The 25,057-nt window shown below is 46.8% G+C and overlaps 1 protein-coding gene across 1 annotated transcript; it reads left to right on the top strand.

Moving 5' to 3' along the window:
- The first annotated feature begins 1,349 nt into the window (after positions 1–1,349).
- Positions 1,350–23,647, top strand: NSFL1C (NSFL1 cofactor). Its single transcript, XM_055302707.1, has 9 exons — positions 1,350–1,542; positions 4,172–4,269; positions 10,112–10,186; positions 12,634–12,799; positions 13,418–13,510; positions 14,548–14,657; positions 15,460–15,597; positions 22,009–22,173; positions 23,245–23,647. The coding sequence occupies exons 1-9, from the start codon at positions 1,438–1,440 to the stop codon at positions 23,405–23,407; spliced, it is 1,113 nt and encodes a 370-aa protein (XP_055158682.1). The 5' UTR covers positions 1,350–1,437; the 3' UTR covers positions 23,408–23,647.
- The last annotated feature ends 1,410 nt before the right edge of the window (positions 23,648–25,057 follow it).

Raw genomic sequence — 25,057 nt, 5'->3', positions numbered from 1 at the left:
CTTGTCTGGGAGAGCGCAGCCCACAACCATGATGGATACTGAGGGCAATGTTTTTGCAGCCACCTCACTTGGGGAAGGAACATTTATGGGTCTGAGGGCTCAGGCCATTTCTCCCCATTATAAAGGCATCTGTTTTATGGAAAAGGAATAGTTCTTTTTCTTGAAAGTGGATCATACCCCACAGTCAGCTCAACTCTCTCCAGGGGTCCAGGTACCCGCCCAGCATCCTTGTCCTCCTCAGATTCTGACCTTGAACTTCTCGTCTGGATGCTCAGATACTCCATTGATTCAGCAAAGGATCAGTAAGTGGCTGTTTAATACCAGTGACCGCAGGTCCCAGGAGGGAAAATGACAGCTAACATTTGTAGAGGGCTTGGTGAGTGTCAAGCATTACCCTGAGCAGTGGATCCTCACACATCCCCCCTGCAGTACTGTAAGGAGCGCCGTGCACGCATCAGCACACCGAGGCTTGGAAAGACCATACAAGCAGTACTACCTGGGCTTCAACCCCAGGCTGAGTCCAGAGTGAGTGCTGATAAGCCAAGTTGTGGCCCCTGGGGAAGCCTGACACTTCCTGTGGCGCCACAGGGCCTGCACAAGGATGCCTGATGGAGCCCAGGGATGGGGAAAGGGCTCCTTGGGGAGGGAATACCTACCTTCACTGGGGGGCGGGGGCGTGCCCTTAGAGCAGAAGCCTGAGGAAAGTGGGGGAACACCTTGCCACCAAGGAAAAAGGAGCCTCCCCTGCTGGCCGGGCTCTGACGCAGATGCACGCCTGCAAGGGAGCGAGCCTGGGGCTGGAGCAGAGGAATTCAGCGGGATGCCTAGGACACGAGACGGAGGAGCTGGCAGGTCTCGCACGGGTCCTGCGGGCCCTGAGATTCCGTCTGCTACGCGGTGTGAGACCGGAGGAAGGCGCGGGGCGGCACTTGGGAGCAGGGGAGGGAACCCGTCGTTCCAGGCCTGTTTTTTCCCCAGGACGTGGGCAAGGGCGCAGGAACTTTGCGTTGCTCCTCGCCTGGAAGAGCGCCAGGCCCTTTGACTGCCTTCAGTAGATATGTCAACAAGGACATGAACGAACGAATACGTAAATGAGTGAGATGAAGGAATGAGTCCACGCATAACCGCGAATCCGCTCGCCCCAGAGCCTCCGTCCCACAGGTGCGGGCAAGAGCCGCCCCGCCTCTCTTCCTCCGCGCGGCTTCCACCGCCGCCCTTGGGCTGCCTGTCCGCGTCGCGGCCGCCAGGGGGCGCGGAGCGGGGCGGGGGGGGGGGGCGGTTCCCGCACGGAGGGCTTTGCGTGAGGCACCGCATGGGGCGGGGCCTGCGGGCTGGCGCCGCTCGGCTGGGCCGGGTCGACCCGCGGGCGGAACGCGGCTGCGGGGCTGAGGCTGTGCGGCGGCGGCCGGAGCGGCTCGGGCGGCGCACAGGGCGAAGATGGCGGCGGAGCGGCAGGACGCGCTGAGGGAGTTCGTGGCGGTGACTGGGGCCGACGAGGACCGGGCCCGCTTCTTCCTGGAGTCGGCCGGCTGGGACCTGCAGGTAGCGGCGCGGGGCCGGCCGCGTTGGGCCGGGGGTGGGGGGTGGGGGCGGGGGGCGGGCGTCTGGCGCCTCCAGCCCGCGGCGGCCGAAGCGCACAGTCATCCCCCGGGCCGCGGCCCGCCCCAGGCCTCAGGGTCCTGAGGTGGCAGGCCACGCGTCGCCAGCTCGGCCGGGCGTGGGGAAACGCGGGGCGAGCCGCGGCCGGGCCCCGCTCTGCCGAGCGTCGCGCTCCCCTCCGCCCGGCCCGCCGGCGAGGTCGTGGAGCGGGAGCCTGGGGGCGTGGCGGCCGCGCCGAGGGGGCCGGGGGGCGGGAGCGACGGCCCGGGTGGCGCCGCGCCGGCCGCGGGGGTCGTCGGTCCGGTCTCCGCCGCTCTCGGGCCGCAGGGCGGGGGGGGGGGGGGACCCGGCCCGGGAGTTGGCCCACGCCCCCTCCGGCCTGGCTGCCGGGAGACGCTCCCCCGAGGGCGGGGGCGCCCGTTCGCCTCTCCTGGTTGAGTCCCCCGTAAGAGGGAGACGCGTGGGGGTTATCGTCGTCAAGTACTGGTTAGTGAGGACCTGGAGACGACCACACGGGGGAGGGCGTTTGTCAGGTCTGACTCCCCGCGTGCCTGGCTCAGAGCGGGCGCTCGCTAATTAATCGTAGAAAAAAAGAACTGCGTCAGGGGTCTCGGCCCGCCCTCCGTCTGAGGTAGATGACGGTGGTTAGTATTTCTTGAGCCAGGTGCCCTTCCGACTGCTTTACGTCTCTCTCTCTCTCTCTCTTTTTTTTTTTTTTTATTGGAGTTCAATTTGCCAACAAACAGAATAACACCCAGTGCTCATCCCGTCAAGGGCCTCCCTCAGCGCCCGTCACCCAGTCACCCCGTCCCCCGCCCACCTCCCCTTCCACCACCCCGTAATGTCCTAAAGCATTTCAGCGACTTCTAGGAAAAAGCAAAGACGTGTCTTAAACTATTTAATCTTTGCGTTTGGCAGCTGAGGCTTAGGGAGGTTAAGTGATTTGCTCAAGACGTCACTAGTTACACTTTGGAAGCGGAGAAGACAGAACTCAGTTCTGATTCCAGAGCCCAAGCTCTAAACCACCAAGTGCCAGGCACTCTACAGGTGACGATTTATTTAATCCCAGCAACACTGAGGCAAAGAGGACTAGGTCCTTCGTATAGGTGAGGAGTTGGAAGCCTAGAGGGCAAGTAGTGTGCCCCCGAGATCCTACAGCCAAGCCAGTAAGCAGTGAGGTTGAGATTTGCACTGGATCTGCAAACTCCACCATTTAAATCACTTCCCCAGAGCAAAAGAGTCAGGTGTAGCATCACGCTTTGTACACACGCACAGTGTAAAGCCCCCGTGTGGGGCAGAAATACAAAATACAGCTGCTGCCTGGGAAACCTAGAAGCTCACAATGTTGCCGTCGCCAGGTCATCAGTCCTAGTCTCCTGACACAACACGTAGGGCAACTGAGGCCCATGCATGTGAAGACTTGCCTGGCAGGGCCGGGAATTGAATGTAGGCCCGCCCTCAATCCCAGTTCAGTGCATGTTCTATGACAGCACGCTGCCTCCAGCCAACTGATTCTACCCCACAGGGGCACACTCTTCATGGGCTGATGACATCCCACAAGGGCTCACTGCCAGCCTGTAAGGCTGCTGATCTTGAGAACAGGATCCATATCTTTCTCATTTCTGTAGACCTCAGTGCTCTTTATTTCTCTGTTTAAAGTAAGGGATTAGGAAATACCTAACCATTGAGTCTGAAAGAAGCGATCAAACACAAAGGGCCAAAAGAATCCCATATACCTTGTGTGCGTAGAGAGCTAAGGCATGACTGTGCAGGAATATTAATACGTCCTCTCGTGCATCGTGCAGGGTTGGTGGGACAGGTGTCTCCATTGCATAGATGAGGAAACTGGGCATCAGTGAGAAAGTAAAAATAGCAACCTAGACCAGTCTCCCTGTTCCTGGCTCTACTCCTTATCAACTGCTTAACTTTGGGCAATATTCTTAACTTCTCAGTGTTTCTGTGTCACCTATAAAATGAGACAATAATAACACTAATCACATAGGGTTCTTTGAGGATTAAATGAATTAACATATGTAGAGTTATCCTCAGAACAACATGGCACATAAATAAATGCTCAATAAACTGCTTTTACTGGATCACATTTCCTGATAAAATGAGAGTGAGGAGTGTCTCTGTCCCAGCCTTCCTTTTTGCCTTCTATTCCCCTTAGTAGGTGAAATTTGTTTCAGATGATTATGAAGTGAAATAGTTGGACTGCTATGTTTTGATCTTACTTTCTCTGGTCCCCAGATACAGGCCACATTGTAAACATGGGCCATATCTTTGTGACTTTGCTTTTTTGCACTCAAAGGGATTATGTGTTAGATGAAGGCTTGTTTAAGAATCCCAAGTTACAGGGATCCCTGGGTGGTGCAGTGGTTTGGCGCCTGCCTTTGGCCCAGGGCACGATCCTGGAGACCCGGGATCGAATCCCACGTTGGGCTCCCGGTGCATGGAGCCTGCTTCTCCCTCTGCCTATGTCTCTGCCTCTCTCTCTCTCTCTGTGTGACTATCATAAATAAATAAAAATTAAAAAAAAAAAGAATCCCAAGTTACTACCTCTCTGTTTCAGATCGCCCTAGCGAGCTTTTATGAGGATGGAGGGGACGAAGACATTGTGACCATTTCGCAGGCAACCCCCAGTTCAGTGTCCAGAGGCACAGCCCCCAGGTAAGGGCCAACTTCTATTATTGCTACATGGGTGTGCTTCCAACAGTGATGAGGAGCAATTTCCTGACTTGAAGGAGGGTTCAGGCCTGGGGATACGGAACAGTGGGTTGGACTGAGAAAGTTAGATTAACTGATGGATACTAGTTCCTTACATGCCTTGCTCCTTTCCTGTAGAGGAGATGCACGACACCCTGGTGGAGACTTTTACCTGAGTGTGGTTTATGGTCCAGCCCTGGGGAGAAAGAGCCACAGAACCTACTTTTAAGATATTTGGGAGTCTTTTATTTATGAATGTGAGGAGTATTCTCCCTATCTCTGGACGTTTTTAAGTAGAAACCAAAGAACTTCCTTTCTGGGATGCTGTAGATGTAAAAGATTAGACTATATGATTTTAGAAAGGCTCTTTTGACATTTTAGGATGCCCATTACCCTATCAAGTCTTAGAGAAAAATAAACCTGTGTAACCCACTCTTTCCCAGGTTGATTAAGTGAAAAAGAGTTACCTTTATAATCCCATTTCTATTGCCTGTCCCAGCCACGTAACTCCTAAGTTCCCATGATGGATCAGTGCTAGGATCTGCTGAGTGAGACAGTTCTGGTCTTTTAGGAGACAGGCAGGGCGTCTTCCTACAAAGGTATCTGAACCACAACTCCCCTCTCTGCTCTTGCCTGATTTGTTTCTACTCTGTGGTATGTTTTTGCCATAAAAATTTGTTTGGTTTTTAAATCAACCCCAAAATACAGATAGAGTGTTTCTTTGCCAGTGGAGTGGTAAATTGTGTTTCTCTCTAAGGGCATCCAAGCTTTAAATTACATTTCCTCCCTCTAAAAACAAGGAACTCTAACCCCAGATTTTGTTCCTCCTTAGCTTCTTTCCCTATCTACCATGTCCAGAAAAAAAGTAGTAGGCAGATGATCTTTTAATTATTCACAGGGACTGACCTACGAGGTGTGGGTGATGGCTTACCTGGATGTTACTACCTGGAACATAGCCACTAGAGAGATGGCTGATTTCCTGGGTGCCTCTCTCCTCTGTAGCTTCAAAGTCTTATCAAGGCAGTGATTTATTGGAGCATAGGCCTATCGACCAGACTGCCTGCATTCAAATCCCAGATCTGCTACTTGGGAGCTTTGTGACCTTGGACGTTTTACTGAATGTCTCAGTCCCTTGGTTTTCCTCGCTTCTCACATGGGCATGATAGCAGTGCCTACTATATGGGAGATTAAATGAGTTTGTAATTTACAAAGCACGTTGAACATAGCACATGTTAGCCATTGTCCTTTTATTATTATTGTCAGCATCAGTTTTCATGATCTCTATTCTTTTCCTGTGTGTCCCCTGTCTCTTTCCACAACAAATACATAAACTAAAAAGTAGACCTACAAGTAAAAGAATCAAGGAAATAGAGTTTAATATTAAGACCAAGGAGAGAGAAAGACTGAACACATGTGCAGGCCTAAAGACCTTGCTTTGTTGCTTCAGTTAGGCCTCAGACATAGTACTCAGCTTGGGTGAAGCCAAGAAAAGGGGCGAGGGAATACACAGTCTGTAACGTCATTGTCCTTGTCCAGAAGGGAAGACACAGTCTGTAACATCGTTGTCCTGGTCCAGAAGGAAAACCCAGAGTGCCGTCTCAGGAGAAGCCACATTTGTACCAGCACCTCAGAAGAGTTGTGTGTGTGTGACCTGCCTCTGTCCTCACCCTGAGGGACCTGAGTGTTGTAGGACACTTAGCCAGCTTCCAGCTCACCCTGTCCTGCTGCTCTCGACTGTTGCTCTGGAGCAGCACGCCATTACTGAGGTCCTCCCTTGATTCTAGAATGGCAGTTCTTAATGTGGAGGATTCTGGAATGGATGTGAGAAGGCTTATAAATGTCCTGAAATTGCAGGCAGAATTTTGTATGTGTGTTGTATCTTTTCTGGTGAGAAAATCCATAGCTTTTATCAGATTTTCCAAGGTCTGTGAGACATAAAAAGGTTAACTATTGCTATAAGATAGTCTAAACTCCTCAGTAATAACAGTTGTCATTTATTGAGCACTTGCCGGGTGCCAGGCCCTGGTTAAGCCTTGACATGTATATCTCTTTAGTCCTCACTACAACCCTATGTATGGGTATAGTACCCATTTTACAGATGAAGATACTGAAGCTGGGCATCTTCCCAAGATGCATAGCTAATAAAACAGGGATTTAAAATGCAGATTTGTTTCTGCTTCTATCGTTCAGCTCTCAGCCATAATGATGTACTGCTCCCTTTGTGGACGTTCAGGGTCCTCCAGAGCTGGCCCTGAACCAGCGCATCCTAATCTTACCCCTTCTTCCTTGTTTCTTGAATCTTTATTCCAACCAAACTGTTTTCATTGGTATCTCAGTTTTGCCTCATATTTGGTTCTCTTGCTTTTGTTTGAGCCTCTCACCTAACTGGACACGCCTGCACTCTTGCCTGTCCACATCCCACGTGTCCTTCCAGGTTCAGCTACTCCCTACCTTCTCTGTTGAGTGCATCATCCCCAACCCATAGGCAGCATGCAATGGTATTGTTACTCAGAAATCTAGTCATCTGTAGTTCGTTCACTGCCTGACCCATATCCACGTACTGCTTGGTGACCTCTCCTGGGTTGTCTTGAACTCTTCTGATATTTAACTTCATTTTTTCTCCCTCAGTAGATTGTAAGTTCCTGGAAGTTGGAGGGCTGGGATTTCAGGAGCACCCACCATCTGTCTCTCCTTACCTATGTTGTTATGCCTCAGCAACTTTGGAAGTCGGTAGGGTGCTGGGTGTTAGATTGAGTAACTGATATCTGTTATTAGGGCAGATTCAAGCCCAAGTCTGTGTATATTCAGAGCTGCTTCTGCCACATACGGCCTCCCTGTCCAGCACCTCTGACCTCTCTACCTAGCACAGGGCAGAGCAAGAGGTAGTGGTGAATGTCTTCCTGTTTTTGTTTCTTCATCCAGCTAAACTCTTTTTTCCTAGAATGTCAGGGACTGCCATTTTCTGATTCTCTAAAACTGTACTATCCAGTGTAGGAGCCAATAGTTTCATGTGGGTGTTTAGTTAAAATTAAAACAAACATTCAGTTATTTATACAAAACACATTTCAAATGCTCAGTAGTCACATGTGACTATGACTTCCGTACCGGACAGCACAGGTATAATGTTTCTATCACTTATGAAAGAAACATGAATCTGACAAAGTACCTTATTGCACTTCAGGATGCCAGGGTACCTGGGAGATAGAGTTTTGATGCTGAAAAATGGAATTTCTGAGACATTTTACCACTTTGTGGAGGACAGAGTGTTCTAAAATCAGTGGTATCCCCTGGACATCCATGCCATAAGGTAACTCTGAGTGCTACTCTAGTGCAGCTCTCAGATCTAAGCATACATCAGAATTACTTAGCTCCTCAAATGCAGGGTGCTAGACACTCCTCTCAGAGTTTTTGACCCAGGAGCTCTAAGGCAGGCCTGGGGACTGGCATTTCTCACAGTCTCACAGATAGTGCTGATGCTTTCAGTCTAAGGACCAGCATTTTGAGAACCACTTCTTGTGACTAGCACTTGAAACGTGCTGGTACCATGCATCAGTGCCCTGACAGCTCACAGAAAGCCTGGGAGTTTGGTGCTGTGATGGACCCCATTGGCACGTGAGAATATGCAGACTCTGAGAACTTTATTAACATGCCCTAGATCCCTGTGTGGCTCATTTGGGATTAGAACCAGGTATATGGACGTCAGAGTCAGAGTCTGGATGTGAGAACTTTTGGAGAAAGAATTAAACCTGCAGCCAGAGCAAGTAGTATGCTCCAGCACGTGTACACATGTACACGTGGTATTTGAAGGTATTTAACAACAGAGAGAGGGTTTTTTTTTTCCCCCATGGATGCTAGGCTGGAGTATCTGTAGAAAACTCCTTTTGGGAAGATTAATGAGTGGAATTAGCTTTCAGGGCAGTAGTGCACATCTATCACTTGGATCCTTTTGAACCATGTCATATAGAGCATCCAGGAATGCCCAGGACGTTGCTCTCAGCTAACTCAAGCAAAGAATGCATTTGCTACATTAATTGGTCTTTGTTCTCTCCTTTCTAGTCTGTAGCACTTCAAAGCTTGTTCTGTCCTGTGATTGTCTCCTTGATACAGATCTTCAGCATTGAACTGAGGTCTCTCTCCCTAGAAAATAGTTCCTTGAAGTTTCTCGGTCTATCCTCACCAAACTTGTATTGCACATATTATGGACAACCTACTTTTTTCCCCCTAAGAAATACAGAAAATCTTTTTATAAAATGTGTCCCATGATTCCTATGTTCCTCGAGGACAGTCTAAACTAGAAAAATGACAGTGTAAAAGTGTCAGAGGAAGAAGGTGACCCTTCTCACACATTTTTAGTGTGCTCTGTCCGGCCCCCCCCACAGTTCTGCTTTTTTCCTGAACATCAATAAAAACTTTCTCTTGACTAACCTGCAGCATAAACAGAGGTGTACTTAGTCATGTGTTCATTTCCTTTTTACTTCTTGATAACTTGTCCTTCCTGGAATGTGTTACTCTGTATGTATGTATAGTACTTTCTGCAGTGCCCTGTGCTCCCTTACCCCCCTCCCACCTTTTATCCACCTGACTGATGGTCCACTTGTTCTTTGGCACACAGTCCAATGTTGCATTTTCCTGGAAAACCTTTCTTGATGTTCCCCCATCCCCACCCCATTAGGGAAAGACATTCTGTACCCACACGTCCCATGTACTTTCCTCTGCCACAGCCCCTACCAATAGTATTTAACAGATAGTTTCCTGGCCCAGGGGTCACAAGCCTATAAGCAACTGAAGAATAAGAACTGTGGGTGCCTGGGTGGCTCAGTCGGTTAAGCATCTGCCTTTGGCTCAGGTCTTTTTTTTTTTTTTTTTTAGTCTTTAGTTCATTTAGTATACTTTTTATGATAGGAAATTAGGATTTCATTCTTTTAAAAAAAAAAAAAAAAGACTTTATTTATTCATGAGAGAGACAGAGAGAGGCAGATACAGGCAGAGGGAGAAGCAGGCTCCATGCAGGGAGCCCGGTGTGGGACTCGATCCCAGGTCTCCAGGATCACACCCCAGGCTGCAGGCAGCACTAAACCACGGCGCCACCAGGGCTGCCCTGGCTCAGGTCTTGATCCTAGAGTCCTGGGATCGAGCCCACATTAGGATCCCTGCTCAGTAGGGAGTCTGCTTCTCCTCTGCCCTTCACCCTGCTCATGGCTTGCTCATTTGCTCACTCTCTCTCAAATAAATAAGTAAACTCTTAAAAAAAAGAAGAAGAAGAAGAACAATGTTTGATTATAGACCTAGTATCCAGTTCAGTGCCTAACACACAACCGTCCCTTGGTATTTAAAAATTAAATGATGAAGGTTGCCTGGCTGGCTCAGTGGGTGGAGCCTGGTACTCTTGATCTCAGGGTTGTGGGTTTGAGCCCCACGTTGGATGTGGAGATTATTTAAAAATAATAAAAATCTGTTAAAAATTAATAAAAATTAAATGGTGGAAAGAGCTATCCAATTTTTAGTTTTTAAAGTAGTACGTACCCCATACCATTCCCCTTTCTTCCCCCTAGAGGAGCTTAAATTGGACTCCATCTTATTTCACGGAAGCCCTTTCTAATTTACTTGCAGTCCTGAGTGGCCTCAAAGAAAAATGCCACATTATTTTGATAAATTTAAAAAAAGGCTAGCTTTCTTTCACATAGTTCCTCTTCTACTCCACCAAAAAAATCTAATCCCTGTATCCTCAACTCCTTAGCAACTGTTAATGGGGATTAATTTTGTTTAACTCTCCCTGAGATCATTTTGCTCCTTTCTGTGTCTCCAGTGATAATAGGGTGACATCCTTCAGAGACCTCATTCATGACCAAGACGAGGAGGAGGAGGAGGAAGAGGGCCAGAGGTGAGTCTTTGTTGAGGAGTGCACAATCCACAGGAAAGTTCATGATAATGTGTATAAATCATCTAGAAAAATAATTTGCCAGTTATCATTTGCCATTACTACCATGGGCTAGTCTGGGTGGTTTATATCCTAGAAACAGTCTTCTATTCCCTGTAGCTTAGAGGTTATCCCTTTCCCCTATTACTATTTTTTTTTTCTTTTGTGGTATTCTGGGTTTTTCTTTTTTTAATTAATAAAATAATAATAATATTTGTTGAGTATTAGGGGAAGGGAAACAAATTGAAAAGAAGGAGAAAACGTTATTTATAATACCGCAACCCAGTGGTCACCAGGTGTCAGTATTTTGGGTGTTTATCTTTCCAGTTTTTCTTTTTAATTAAAAAGGCAAAGTATCACATAATAAGCAGAATAAAAGGCATATCAGTGTGTATTCCCCCACATACATACATGCATACATACATACATGTACTGTTTTTAACTGTTAGAGAATGCTGTAATAAAAATAGTGTCCATTGTGGAAAATACAGAATATGTACTGAAAAAATACAACACTCCTGAACCTTTTGGTAACTAGAGTTAAAGTTTTGGCGTATTTCTATTCAGTCTTTGCTCTGTATAAAAATGTACTTTGGTATTATATTTTACATGGTGATGGTCAGATCATTTTGTTTCTTGTTTTTCTTGGAGTAATGCTATTTTTTCAGTACTTCTCTATGCCATTAAGATTCTTCATTAGTGTTTTCAGTAACTATAATAATAATTTATCATATGGGTTGTCCAATATTTAGGTTTTTGATGGTTTTTTACACTGTAAGTATCAGTGCTATGAACATCTCTGTATATTAATCTTTGGCTACATTTCAGATTATTTTCCTAGGGAAGTTTCTAGAAATCAAAGTGTAGGTTAGGGGAATGAATATTTTTAAGCACTTAATCATAGGCAAGGCTTTGAGATTGCATAATAAAGACCTTTCAGTCCACTGAACAGAACCTCATCTGCAGCCTCATTTCACAGGTTTTAGTTCCTCATGGGCCCTGCCTGGGTCGGTCAGATGTTCCTGAGGATCATCATAGTAGGCCTTATGGAAATATACTTATCTCATGGTCACTCTTTGGGAAGCGGGCTGAGAAATTACATGTGTTCTATTCTCTGTTTTCATCCATATAGTGACCTTTACACTGCCTCACAGCCTTCTTTTTAGATACATTCAAGGTTCAGAGTTTTACACTCCTTGAGTGAAAGGCAATGCCATCAAGTATGTGAATGCCCAACTCCTAAATGGCCGCTGCCTCCTTTTCCTGTCCTGTCACATACTCCAGGTGATGACCTTCCTTTATTTCACATCCTGATTACATCCTTGCCCCCTCAGCATTTCAGACGTGATGACATTGGTGCTGTCGTCCTTGTCAAGGCCTGTGACTTGCCTTGCAGTCAGTGGGAAATGTCAGGAAGTAGAAGGCTGAGACTAATTTTAGAGGTTCTCAACTCTTCTCCACTCGGAGACATGTTGTTGACCTGGCAGTGAATAGGAGTGACAAACAAGTGGCTAGCCAGGCTACACTCGTACTGGTTTTCAGAACCAAATTAAAAACTGCTAACTTAATCTCAAGCCACGGTTGGTCCATTGCAGAGCCACATGTAGGTATCTTGGGGCTTGGATTTGTCTTTCCCAACCTCCTTCAGTACCTTCTTTTCACTGCCCCAGTGGATACCACAAGAATAGCAAGGTGAGGTGAAGCTTGGGTGAGCTCTCGGTGCTGTTATCACACCACGTTACATGTGTGCATTACTCTGTGCTTGTTCTTTTGCATACATCCGCTGATTTGAACCTCATGGCCCTGACTTAAGGAGCAGGTAGGTAGGGCATGTGGTCCTTCCTTCTCATTTCACAGATAAGGAAAATGAGATTCAGGGCAATGTACTGGTTTTTCCAGGGTCACTCAGTGTCAGAGCCAGCACCGGAGCCTAGCTGCTTGTACTAACCATACCACTGCCGCTGTTAACCCAGAGCTGCTAGTGATAGCTGCTTCTGACTGTGACCGTAGTTGCTATCTCCTAGAAAGGTGCTGGCCACCGGATGGTTAATTCCCAGTTGGGACTCTTTCTGGAGCTGGCATGTTGTCATGCATGCCTGGAATGCCCTTCCCTGGTTTCTTTACCTGATAAACATATCCTCATCCTCAAGACTCAACCCAGAAGATATTCTAGGAAGCCTTGATTATCTTCCCACAACCCAGTGCTCCAGAGCACCCCTTACCTCCATTGCTGTTCATACTGCATTATGCCTGCCTGCCTACTTACTATTTCCCCAGCTAGACAATAAATTCCTTACAGATGGGCATTGCACCCTTTACCTCTGTGTGCCTAGCCCCAGCCCAGAGCCTGGCACATGTTCTATTCATGTTTTCCAAGTGCGTTTAGTGGTAGACATGTATTTTCTGCACAGGTTTTATGCCGGGGGCTCAGAGAGAAGTGGACAGCAGATTGTTGGCCCTCCCAGGAAGAAAAGTCCCAACGAGCTGGTGGATGATCTCTTTAAAGGTGCCAAAGAACATGGAGCTGTAGCTGTGGAGCGAGTGACCAAGAGCCCTGGAGAAACCAGTAAACCCAGAGTGAGCATGGGTAGTTATTGTCTGTGTCCACAGGACTCTGGTTCTGAGGGCAAGTGGGAGCCCTTTCTCACCCCAGTACTGAGTTTGTTTCGTTTTGTCTTTTATTGCTTAGTTACTCTTACCTACGGAAGAACAATGTAGATTCTCTCACTTTTTAACATGAAATAAAGATTTGAGGCAATTTTCAAACCTGTAGCCTGTGGGCTGGAACAGATCCTATACACACGTTTTTATTTGGCCTAAACCAACTTGATTTACTCAGTACTTTATTTTGTTTTAATTGAATTAGTAGCCACCTGTGTTACAGAAATTCTAGATTTCTGTTGTCTTTGGGAAAGTCAGAAAGTCTGTATCTTGCACCCAGATTTCTGCATGACCATGATTAGCTAGAGTTTAGTAGCAGCTTTTCCCTTTAGCCAAGCAGCACCTCCTCCCTCATTCCACTTTTCACCAATCCTGGCCACTTCATTCATCTACCATACTACCTGGCCCAATGGCTTGGAGTTCAGTACCAGAGAAAGTGCACCTAGTAGGTAACAAGCTTGAGGTATGTTATTGTGTCTGAGTAACTCACCACCATTGACCCTCTCAAGTGTTTTATGACCTTGTGTTTTATAGCCATTTGCAGGGGGTGGCTATCGCCTTGGGGCAGCACCAGAGGAAGAGTCTGCCTATGTGGCAGGAGAAAGGAGGCGGCATTCCGGCCAAGATGTGAGTGTGCATCTACGTTCCTTGGGAAATAGACTGTTCTGCCATTTTTCAGAAGAGATTGGTCACATGTTAGTGTGCACCAGCAGACCCTCAAAGGGAAGAGGCAGTGCCCTTACCGTGGTCTGGGAGTGGAGAGGATTACATGACTGGGCAGGGGCACTTGTGAGAAGGGGTGAGCAGAAGGGATGGACAAATGAAGGAATTTTCTGAGCATTCCACAAATTTTGGGCAGAGGGATCATGATTCTGGGGTTTTCTGGCAGTGTGGACATGGCTAAAGAACTTGGCCTTCAGTCTACCCAAGAGGCCTAAAACACAACTTTGAAAAAATTTTCCTTACTACTACTGCCCACTCCTTTTTTTTCTGTGCATAGGGTCCTCTACCCTAAGTGTCTCAGACTATATCAATAATTGTGAAGTTTGTGAACTTAGTATTATGCCATAAACAAATGTCTTGTCTTGTGACCATTGGTTTCTATAATGTGTTTGTTTTTAATCATTTGAGGTTTTATTCCAAAATATAGTCGACCAAGAAGAAAATAAAAACTGTACCCATCTGAGGCAGTAGCTACTAATATGTTGGTTTGTAGCCTAGACCCTTTTCTGTGAATATGTATGGAGAGTTAACGGATTGTAGATAGCATTTGTAATGACTGCAAAATAGTCCCATGAGTAATGTTGCCATGGCCGTTTAGTTGAGCATAAGCTACATGCCAAGCACACTGGAAACCCTTCAGATAAGCCACAGCTTTGACGTAGTCACTTGCTCAGAGCCACTTAGCTAGTGAGTGCAAAATCAAGATGTAGACCCAGGTCGGCTTAAATCAAAAGTCCGTGCTCTTAACCTGTTGCCATATCACCTTATTTTAGGTTAATATTTGGTGATTGATGGATTTCTTTGTGCATGCGTGTGTGGGGTGTGTATTATTTTGATAATGATACAGTAAAATAGTAAGAACTTGCTAATTTGCAGGTTCGCGTTGGAGTGCTTGCCAGTATCCTGACAATGTATGGACTGCTTACCTCCTATTGTCACAGGTTCATGTAGTGTTAAAGCTCTGGAAGAGTGGGTTCAGCCTGGACAATGGTGAACTCAGAAGCTACCAAGACCCATCCAATGCCCAGTTTCTGGAGTCTATCCGCAGAGGGTGAGCAGAGAAGCCCTCCTCTGGGTTCCATGTCAGTGAGTGGAATGGCAGGTGGAAAAGAAGCTGATCAGATTTTTATTATTTAAGAAGTGAGAAAAAAAAATTAAGATTATTTATTTTAGAGCAGGAGAGTGCGGGGTGGGGGGGGCAGAAGGACTCTCAAGCAGATTCTACACTGAGTGTGGAGCCTAATGTGGGGCTCGAGCCTGTGGCTCTTAGATCATAGCCCAAGCCAAAACCAAGATGCCTAACTGACTATGCCACCCAGGTGCCCCCCTTCCCATTTTTAAATTTTTTTTAAATTTTTTTGAGAGTGTGCACGAGCGTGTACATGTGAACATGGGAAGGGGGTGGGGGGAGAGAGAATCTCAAGCAATTTCCATGCTCCGCACAGATCCCAATCTGGGGCTCAGTCTCAGGACCCTAAGATCGTGACCTGAGTCGAAACTAAGAATTAGACACTTAACTGACAGACACCCAGGCAGGCAAAGAAGTAAAAAGCTTTAAGCAGTTTTAACACATTTGGAATACAGATTCACAGATCTAAAACCGTGTGTGTCTGTTTTTCCCTTCTGGGCCTTGGACAGAACCAAGTTACCAAATAAGATAAGAGGTCTCAACTGGGACTTTGAGCAAGTGAGAAACCAGTGGGAGGCAGACAGTAGCCACTAAAGTAGCTGCTCCCTGTGGAGGCCCAGCAATTTTCACATTTGGAACTGAGATATTTCTCCTCCCTTTACACCCTTTGTTGCCGGTTCCTGTGCTGCTCGTGTGGACCCCAGTATTGCCTTTTCTCCTGCAGGGAGGTGCCAGCGGAGCTGCGGAGGTTAGCTCACGGCGGGCAGGTGAATTTGGACATGGAAGACCATCGGGATGAGGATTTTGTGAAGCCCAAGGGAGCCTTCAAAGCCTTCACTGGCGAGGGTCAGAAATTGGGCAGGTAAGAATAGCACAGGCGGAAGCGGGACATGCTGGTTACTCTACCACACCCTGCAGACCCTATAGCTCACTCACTTTACATCCAGCTCTTCACCATTACAGGGTACTGCATGGTTCATTTTTATGGGAGGAAGAGAGTGGAGAACGTAGACCTTGGTGTTAAAAGAACTGAGCTTGAACTCTCTTCTTCACTTTCTAGCTGTACGACCTCAGACTTTATAGCCTCAGTTTGCTCAAATACAAAATAGGACTAATGAGAGTCCTTACCTCCCCAGTTATTGTGAGGAGCACAGAGCACTGCCCCACAGTGAGCAGTCAGTCAGTGTAAGCAGGAAGGGTAATATGTTGTTGCTTTGATTCAGTAATCTAGCATGTTCATGGCATGCTAGTAACCTCCTTCATGGCTTACAGCTGAAATAGACATGCATTTTCTCAGGTCACCTGGAATGAGGGTTTGCAGGGATGAAAAATTCTAGACTGGCCCACCCAGCCAGCCTTACAGCAGCATTGTTCAGGATCCAAGGAAGGTTAGGAACATTGTTGCCATGTGCAGGCTGCTGCTCCACCATCATAAAGGCTCTTATCTCTCCTTTGACCCTGCCTGACACTGTCAACTTCCTGTGACTTTTTCTGCCTTATGTCCTTTGCCACTGCCTCCATCTTGCATTCAAACCCCTGATAGGATCTGATTGGTCAAAGTCACTGTTGCCTTTGATAGGCAGAGTTCTCCCACCAGAGAACCCATACATACACAGGCTGCCTTCTCAGAGCTCTGTCAGTGGGTCACTTGGTCAGTATTCTTCAGAGAGAACTGTGCTTAAAAGAGGCATTCAGGAAATAATGACCCTCCCTGCTGGTACAATCATTATTTTACAGAGGAAAGCTGAGATTCTTGGGTTCTAAGAGTTACCCTTGGGTGCATGACTGGTATGTGCTGAAACCAAGATTGGAACCCAGGCCTTCTAACTGGCATTGCTTCCCACACCTGCACAGCAAGCATCCTCTCTGACCTATTTCTGGCAGTTTTTGAGCTTTGAGCGGGCCTTCTCCTAGAATCCCCTACCTCCCTATTGGCCATTCATGCTTTATTAGAAGCAAAGGTAATAACTCAGAACATTAGATACCAATAGATGATTTCCCAGGACTGAAATAGTAAGTCTACCATACTTTCACTTTGTCCACCCCATTGGGCCTATGGGATAGTCCAAGACAGCTGTCCTCAGAGTGGTCCTGTCTGTGGCTTCCCTGCCAGCTATGGTAAACTTGTAGAGCACTAGGTAATTTTTTTAATTATTAAAATAACACGTATTATCTTTTAGAAAATACAGATCAAGAATAAAAACTAAACCTAACACCCAGATATATCCAGTTAGTATCTTTCTAGTCCTAGTTTGTGTAAACAGTGTTGTTTTATCACTTGCTACTTTGCCTAATGAAAGATACTGGTATGGCTGTCATTCAATACCAATAAAATGCATTTCTGCTATTTTAGTTCTAATACATAACTTTTGATCTTGTGTATGTGCTATAGTTTAACCAGTCCATGCTGTGAACCATTTAGGCAGTTGCCAGTATTAAGAACAACACTGCAATGAATATCTCTAATTAAATTCTTATATACCCACTATTCTTGGGCCAAAAGTAAAATTGCTGGCTCAAAAGGGCTCTCATTTTTTAAAGATGATGTCATATTGTCCTCCAGAAAGGATGTATCTATTTTTACCTACCAGCAATTATAAGGAAGGGCTCAGAACTCAAAACACTGTACAGTTGGGCTTGTTTGGTTTCAAGATGCTTACTGGAAAGTCTCTGTTATTTATTTGTGCAAGACTCCACATCTCAAAAAATTAAAATGTTTTTAAGGAAGTCTGTTTTAACAAAATGGGAATAAATAATTTATTATGTGGAGGATGAATCCAACAAGTTGAGACAGATCTTTATAATCAGGTGTTTGGCAGAGCTTGATGTTGTCAGGTAAATAAATATTCTTTGCCAGTGCCACTTTCATTTTATTTCAGTTTGGCTTTCTAAGTGAGGGTTTAGCTTTTCAGTCTTAAACAGGACAACTTTTTTTTCCATAAATTTTGCAACATTTTCCATTGTCGTCTTGTCAATTAAAATGATCAAGAGCCAAAGGTTTAAGAAAATGTTCTCAAGTTTGCCTCAAAAATCAGTCAGCTCTGGGTTTTTTTCTCTAATGATCTGAATGAATAAATGGTTCTCAGTTCAAAAATTTGAGAAGATTCTTAGTTAAACTTGTTTTAGGTTTTACATTTGTTTGGACAGGAACTACTCTGAAGGTCCAGGAAAGACTGCATTTATTTAATTATGAGTAACAAACGCCAAGAGTGCTCTGAGGAGGGTATAGGGTTGCTGCTACCCAGATTGAATTTCAGCTGCTCACCATGCTTTCTGCAGTGGTCATATTTGTAAAGAGATGGCAAAGTGTCAGCACTTAATAATTGTGACAACAAAGCACCTCAGTGCCCATTAATTCCTGACTACAAAGGAAATGAACAATTGAGTAATTCAGGCTCTCGGTCTGGGTGAGGCTCTATTGCTCTGTGAGTCGTATGGTATTTACAGGGAGATAGTAAAGAAACTTCTGGATGTCTGATCTGACCGTTCCCATCCCTAAGTGAGGTGCCTTCACTGCCTCAGGTGGCCCAGCCGCTGAGAGGAATGGCACAAGTGTTAGGAGTTCTTAGGAAACACCAAACCCAAAGCTGAGTTCTATTACAAATGCATGTGGTTCTCGTACACAATTAGAGCAATTTGGACCTACTACACTTTGAGTGTTCTGCTACAAATAAGAACCATAAGATCTGGTATAGAGTTTCCTCCTCCTTAATCCTCACCCTCCTTGAGGGCAATGTAGGTTGGGCGTGCCCCTTAGATGACCTTCCAGTTATAGCCCATGGCTAGGCAGTAGCATCTCCAGCTGATTTGGGTCCAAAATACAAATATAAGTGGGACAGGACCTTAAGAAATGATAGAATCAGCTTTTAGAGTGTTTTTCTGCTATTAGCTAAGCACTGTAGTAAGCATTTCATATGTGTTACTATCTTTAATCCTGTTTCAGTCTCCAGTCTACAAATAAAGACTTTGAGCCTTGAAGAAGTCAGATCACACCCAGGGTCACACGCCTGGTCAGTCCAGAGATGGGTTCCTTCCAGTCTCTGTTCTTACCTGTCATGCTGCATTGCATCTGGGATTGTTATTACATAGCCACATAAGCATTTGTTTGTGTTTCTAGTATATGCTGGATGTGGTGCATTATTTTTAACTATTATCTCAACCAGAAATTTCATTTAATTCCCATTTAATTATCAGTGAGCAAACTGTGTGTTGGAACAGTGTTCTGTAAGTCCAGGTCTAGGTCTGCTTGATCCCAAGGCCTGGCAGGAGAGTGTGGCAGATGTTAACAGCACAGGACAAGAGCCAGGCAGCTTGGATTGTGTACTGGTTTCACATCAAACCAACACTGGGATCTTCAGTATGTTACCTAATCCCATTGTGCCTGTTTCCTCATCTATAAATTAGAAATAACGAATCTCTACCTCACACGCCATTGAGGATTAAATGAACTACTTTGTGTGAAATACTCAGCCAAAGGCCCAGCTGGGTGATTAGTGTATCGTAGACATATAGTGTTGTCTGTCCTGCCTCCCTAACTCACCTTAATTGTGGGATGTGCAAGAGAAACAGAAGCAACACAGCCAAGTCTGTGCATCAGGCTTTCCTGATCTTCAAATGATGAGCACCAACTCCATGCAAGAAGTTGTGCTGGGAAGAAGGCCAAAAAAATCAGTTGCCTCCGTATATGGAGGACTTCCTAATTGTCTGGTTTATGTCAGGCCTTCTGCACACGTTATCTCAGCTAATCCTCATGGCAGAACAGTTCCTTGTTACCCATGCAGATACTGGAGCCCAGCAGGTTGAGTAACTTGCACAAGGCCACATCTCTTGTATAATTCCATAGAACTGAGATTGGGTGGCTGGTCCTCTGCTGTTTTTCCAGCATCACACTTACTCTGTAATGGCTTCCATGTATGGACTCCCTGCCCTGAAAGGATAGGGATAGAATTCCCCTTTTACAGAAAAGGAAATGGAGAAGCCTGGATGTTGACTAACTTGCTGAGGGTCACCCAGCTCATGAGGGAGGGGTGTTTCAGATTCTCTGGGAGCAGGGGAGAAGTCTGAGAAAGCATTTTTGCTGTAAAGTAAACCACGGAATGTGAGGCTTGACTGGTAGGAACACAGAACATACAGGGAGAAAGCTTGTTATGTAAGTTTTTAAAAATTGAAAAACTGCTCTACGACATACACTTCTGTTTTCCCATCCATAAAATGGAGAACTGTACCCACAAGGACAGTTGTGGTGAGTCATGAGGCTGAGGCTATCAAAATCCCCAAGACAGTGCCTGCACAAACACCCATGTTTATGGGTGTTTCTATTCTGTTTCCCTGCCTCCTCCACCGTTGCCCAAACAGGTACCCTGGGCCCTCTTGAAATAGCTTCTCTCTCCTTGTAGGACTGACTAAAAATGTAAGAGTTCCCTTTCTGGCAGGCAATAGCTTCACGGAGTGCTTCTTTATCCTTAGAAGTGTTATATAAACAGTTGAGGGACAGGCCACCTACAGTCTAATTAGACAGTTGACCTAACACCCATAAAACTACTGAATAACAGTTCGTCTTAGGCATTTACAGGTGTAATGTTGAACTTTCCACTGTGTCTGAACATCTCTTGAAGTCTGTGGTGGTGTGATTTCCCTGTGTGCCCTGGCCCGCATTTGAGTCCCATGTGCTGGGAGGCTGATATATAGAAGCAGTTCCTCTCATAGCTGGTAACAGTGGCCAGAGTTCTCTCCTGAACTCTACTTGGTGGCTCTCTGAGCCCACACTCTCACATTCCCAGAACAGAATAAGTTCACTGTTCAGTCCTTTGCTAGCTATGTGTTCTGGGGCAGTGTTTGATATGATACAGTATATACAAGTGTCACCTGAAAAAAGGATGTGGTCAAATAAGTTTGCCTTAACTGTACAGTCTCTCAAGACATTTAATATGCAAGTGGCTTCTGGTGCTGCCAGTTTGTTAGGAGACATTTCCACAACTTCCCTGGGTTGTGGGGGTACTAGGGTCCCAGAAACACACTTGGGAAAGCACTTTCTGTTGGATTTGCTATGATTACCATTTTTAGCTTGTAAAGATGGGAGAAGTGTAGGAACTGATAAAATTAGAAGCTTGGGGGAAGCAAGCAAGCTGGCATCTCATGGCCTTCTCTCTGCATGGGTCTGGGCTAGGGTATCTGCTAAGAGAAATGTGGAAAGTGAGATGCATGGGTGTTTACAGGAGAGGAACAAAACCAACAGTTGTCGAGAATTGGGAGGTAGGTTTTTTTGGTTTTTTTTGGGGGGGGGTTAAGATTTTATTTATTTGAGGGGGAGCATGTACACAGCGGGAGGAAGAACAGCAGACTCCGCGATGAGCATGGAGCTGGACATGGGGCTCAGTCCCACAACCCTGAGATCGTGACCAGAGCAGAAATCAAGAGTCAGACATTCGACTGACTGTGCCACCCACATGTCCCGAGAATTGATAGTTCTGTGTACATTTTGTATATGTCAGTATCATATGTAATTCTCCCTTTTCTCCCTCACAAAAACTGAGGAAGGCACATAGCCTTCACTCTTGTTCAAGATCCTCATTACTACCCTTCTTGAAACTAAGGGAGCTAGTAACTTGCCCAGCACTACAGAGCTAGTGTGTGAATTTAGACCCCGGTCCATCTGATCTAAGATCTGAGCTCTAAACACTGCAACAGACCATGTTCTGCTCATACTATGTAAATATTTCCTGTGGTGCAGGGTACTTGGTTGGCCTGTGGGAAGTCTCTGCCCCCTTCTGATAGTTGACACAGGAGAATAAATGTGCACACTCCTGAGGTTGCACTAGGGAATGCAGGCCTGAAAATTCTGTGACGGAAGGAGTCTGAACTGGTCCCTACGTTCCAGCAGCCACCTGCCTGGCTGTGTCAGGCCTCTGCTGCAGAGTTGGACTGCCCTTCTCTGAGGTTAAAACTCATCCTGGTCTGGTCTGGCGGTAGCCTGCCATGCATCCTGCTTTCCTCCCTTTAAGCCTTTGTTGAGGTGAGGACAGCAGGGAAGGGGCTGAGTCACCTGCCCAGATTACTCAGGAGTGAGGAGGCTAGCAGCAGCTCGGGGCCTGAGTACAGTCTGCTGGGCCCCTAGATTCCACAAGGGCAGGGCTTGTCTCTGTCACTCTGTAGCAGCAGCAGCAGCAAGCCTAGGGCCGGGCACAGCAAGGGCTCAGGCTGACTCCGAGGCGGGATTGCCCTCCTGCAAGGGCCTTGTTTCTGTGTGCAGCTTGACATGCTCCTCTCTCCTCAGCACGGCCCCCCAGGTGTTGAATACCAGCTCTCCAGCCCAACAGGCAGAAAACGAAGCCAAAGCCAGCTCTTCTGTCTCAATCGACGAGTCACAGCCCACTACAAACATCCAAATACGGCTTGCCGACGGTGGGAGGCTGGTGCAGAAGTTTAACCACAGCCACAGGTGCCTTGCGCCGTCTGGCCTCACTTATTCTGGGAGGGCCCCCTAAACAGCAGGCACTCTGTGCTGGCCCCAAAGGAGGCAGTGGGAGGGGAAGGTCTACAAGTCTGAAGCCTTTGTTTCTAGTCCCGGCTCTTGCATTAAGTTTGCGGCCAGTGACTGTTCACTTCCCTTCCGTGGGTCTCATTCCTCACATGTAAAATTAGGGGCTTGGAATTATTAGTATCTTTTTTCACCCCCACAATATTTATTTACAGAAAATTTCATGGTAAAGCCCAGGTGTAGAAAAATAAACTCTGAACTGCTGTGGTTGATGGAGGGGAAGAGGGGACATAATGCCAACATCCCCTCCAACTGGCTTCCTCTATCCGCCTCCCGCCTTTGCCCCGGGGATCTCTAAAAACCACTGGGCTATGAAAGCGCCTTCTAGATCTGCCCCTTGAGAATTCTAGGATACCTGCTCTACTGTTTCAGATCATCTGGGCTAGATCAAAGCAAACTATGCCAACCTCGTTTTAAAGATAGGGAAATTGAGGCACAGAGATTGAAGAGATTAACGGGAAGAGTGTTACTTGGTTTTATAGGTATTTGGCAGTGCTTTTTTCTAGAATAACAGTATCTAAATTTCATCAGTCATAGGCCAACTAAACCAGAAGTCCGTATGGGACCCAGGGAATGGCTTGACAGTCCTTGAGTGCTGACAGAGTTTGCATGTGGGCTAAACTGAAACGCGTGTGAGTAGGATTACAGGAGAAGGATCGGCAGAGGAGCCTTTATGAGGGACCCCAATGTGGGCAGGAAGCACACGGCATGAGAACTTAGGAGGAGGAAGACAGAACAAGGGGAAGGGGGTGGTGTTAAATTATGACTTGGGATCACAGTAAGGTAGTGGAGTTGGTGTTTATCCCAAGGAAACAGGGAGCAGCTGTGAAGGTTTTTAGGCAAGGGAGTGACATGATCTGATGTGGTTCCAAATGAGTGTTTTGACTGCCTTGTGGAGAAGGATGCCCGGGGTTGTGGACAGCAAAGAAGGGTCCTGCTCACCCACCTCCCCACTCACCCTCGCTCCACCAGGATCAGCGATATCCGACTCTTCATCGTGGATGCCCGGCCGGCCATGGCTGCTACCAGCTTTGTCCTCATGACTACCTTCCCGAACAAAGAACTGGCTGACGAGAGCCAGACCCTGAAGGAAGCCAACCTGCTCAACGCCGTCATCGTGCAGCGGTTAACATAACCGCCCGCCTGGCCGGCAGCCTCATCTCCCTCCTGCGTCTCCCACGGCCAGCTGCCCCGCGGGGACCGCCTCTCCCACCCCTTCCCGCACACCCAGCAGTCCGGTGCCACGTCTCCTCCGTAGCTCTGGGTTCTTAGATCTCGGTTGGACATTGGTTTTCTCCTTAGTTGCATTTCCTGGGTTTTTGTGACGATCAATGGACTTTAAAGAAAAAAAATAAAAATAACCAAAAAAATTGAAGGAATATCACCAGCATGTTGTACAGAACCTCTTCCACTGAAGGCAGCTTTGATTGCTGGAGGATCACATTAATTTCCAGGGTGCGTGGGGAGGAGCCTGCCTTCCATCATCTCTGCTTAGAAATTGCTGTGACACACAGCTCCCATCCACTAGTGTCCACCTGCCATCCCTGAGATGACTAGTAGAGGGTTTCCCGCTTTGTTGGGAAGGGAGTCGGGCACTTAAAGAGGCTCTGTAGCCACTTGCTCCCCACAAGAACAAACCTCTCGCCTAGATAAAACTGGGCAACAATAGGCGTGCCTAAAGTGTGAGGTCAGATCTAGATGCACACGAGCCCTTTAGGTGAAAATAAATACTTCCCTGTGCTCCTTTCACCCAAACCCTGGGAAATCTGAGCTCCCTGGGCCTTGGCCAACTGGGATTCTAACTATGCCACCTACCCCAGCCCTTTCCTCCCTCATCTGGGCTACTCGCACCCCGGATCTCAGCTGTTCTGCCCTTGTCTGCCCTTGTCTTACTTACTCTACATGGAGAGATCTATACCTGGGAGATAGGGTGTCTTCTTGGGAAGCTGCTCCTGCCAACCCAAATGAGTGCAGAATAAGCATCTTGGCCTGGAAAAACAACCAGAATGTCACTGAGCTATCCACTGATGATGCAGGGCAAACCACATGGGAGAGAAGGGATGGGTTCCCGTGCTACCAGCCCCTTCTGTTAGTGTTTGCCAGAGACTCCTGAGTCCATTTTGAAGGTGAATGTAGCATCCATGACTCTGTCCAAGTGTTGTTCCCAGTACTCTGTTCTGCTGCCTTCCCACTGGCAGCAACTCAGGTAGTCTTTCCCCCTGGGAAAGAGCTCCCCCCAGAAGTGTACTTCCTGTGTAAGTTCAGCACAGGAGAATTACAGGGGTCTTGGATGAAAGTCTTTCCACTACCCTATCCACTGAGCCCAACACTGAATCACCACTGACTCAGAGTCTCCTGGTTTTGAATCATCATAATATGCCTCAGCCCTCTTCTCAGGCACTCCTTGCCACACACTTTCTCTTTCCTGCTTCACCCCTACGGCGAGACAAGAATACTACTTCTACCCAGAGCTAGGGAAGGGCTTGGGGTTTCACCTAGTACCCATCCCGAGTAAGGGATGTGGCTTGGTGTTTGTGATCCCAAACTGGTGGGGGCCTGCCAGGGGCAGCAGGATCCACGGCATGTCCGGCAGGCAGAGGTGACTGTGGAAACTAAACATGGGTCTGCAAAAACTTTGTGAATTGTTGTCACCTTGACTATTAAAAACCAGAATGAGGACGACAGAGTTTTGTACTTTCTAATGGATTGTTTTAAAGGAGTATGATAACAGTAGCTACTATAGTGCAAAATCTAAAGCCCAGGTCACAGCTGGTAAAGTGGCAAG

This window comes from Nyctereutes procyonoides, unplaced genomic scaffold (genome assembly GCF_905146905.1).
Source record: "Nyctereutes procyonoides isolate TBG_1078 unplaced genomic scaffold, NYPRO_anot_genome, whole genome shotgun sequence".
In the NCBI taxonomy this organism is placed as follows: Eukaryota; Metazoa; Chordata; class Mammalia; order Carnivora; family Canidae; genus Nyctereutes; species Nyctereutes procyonoides.
The sequence above is the reverse complement of the archived record's forward strand: the minus strand, read 5'-3'. Positions and strand labels throughout refer to the sequence as shown.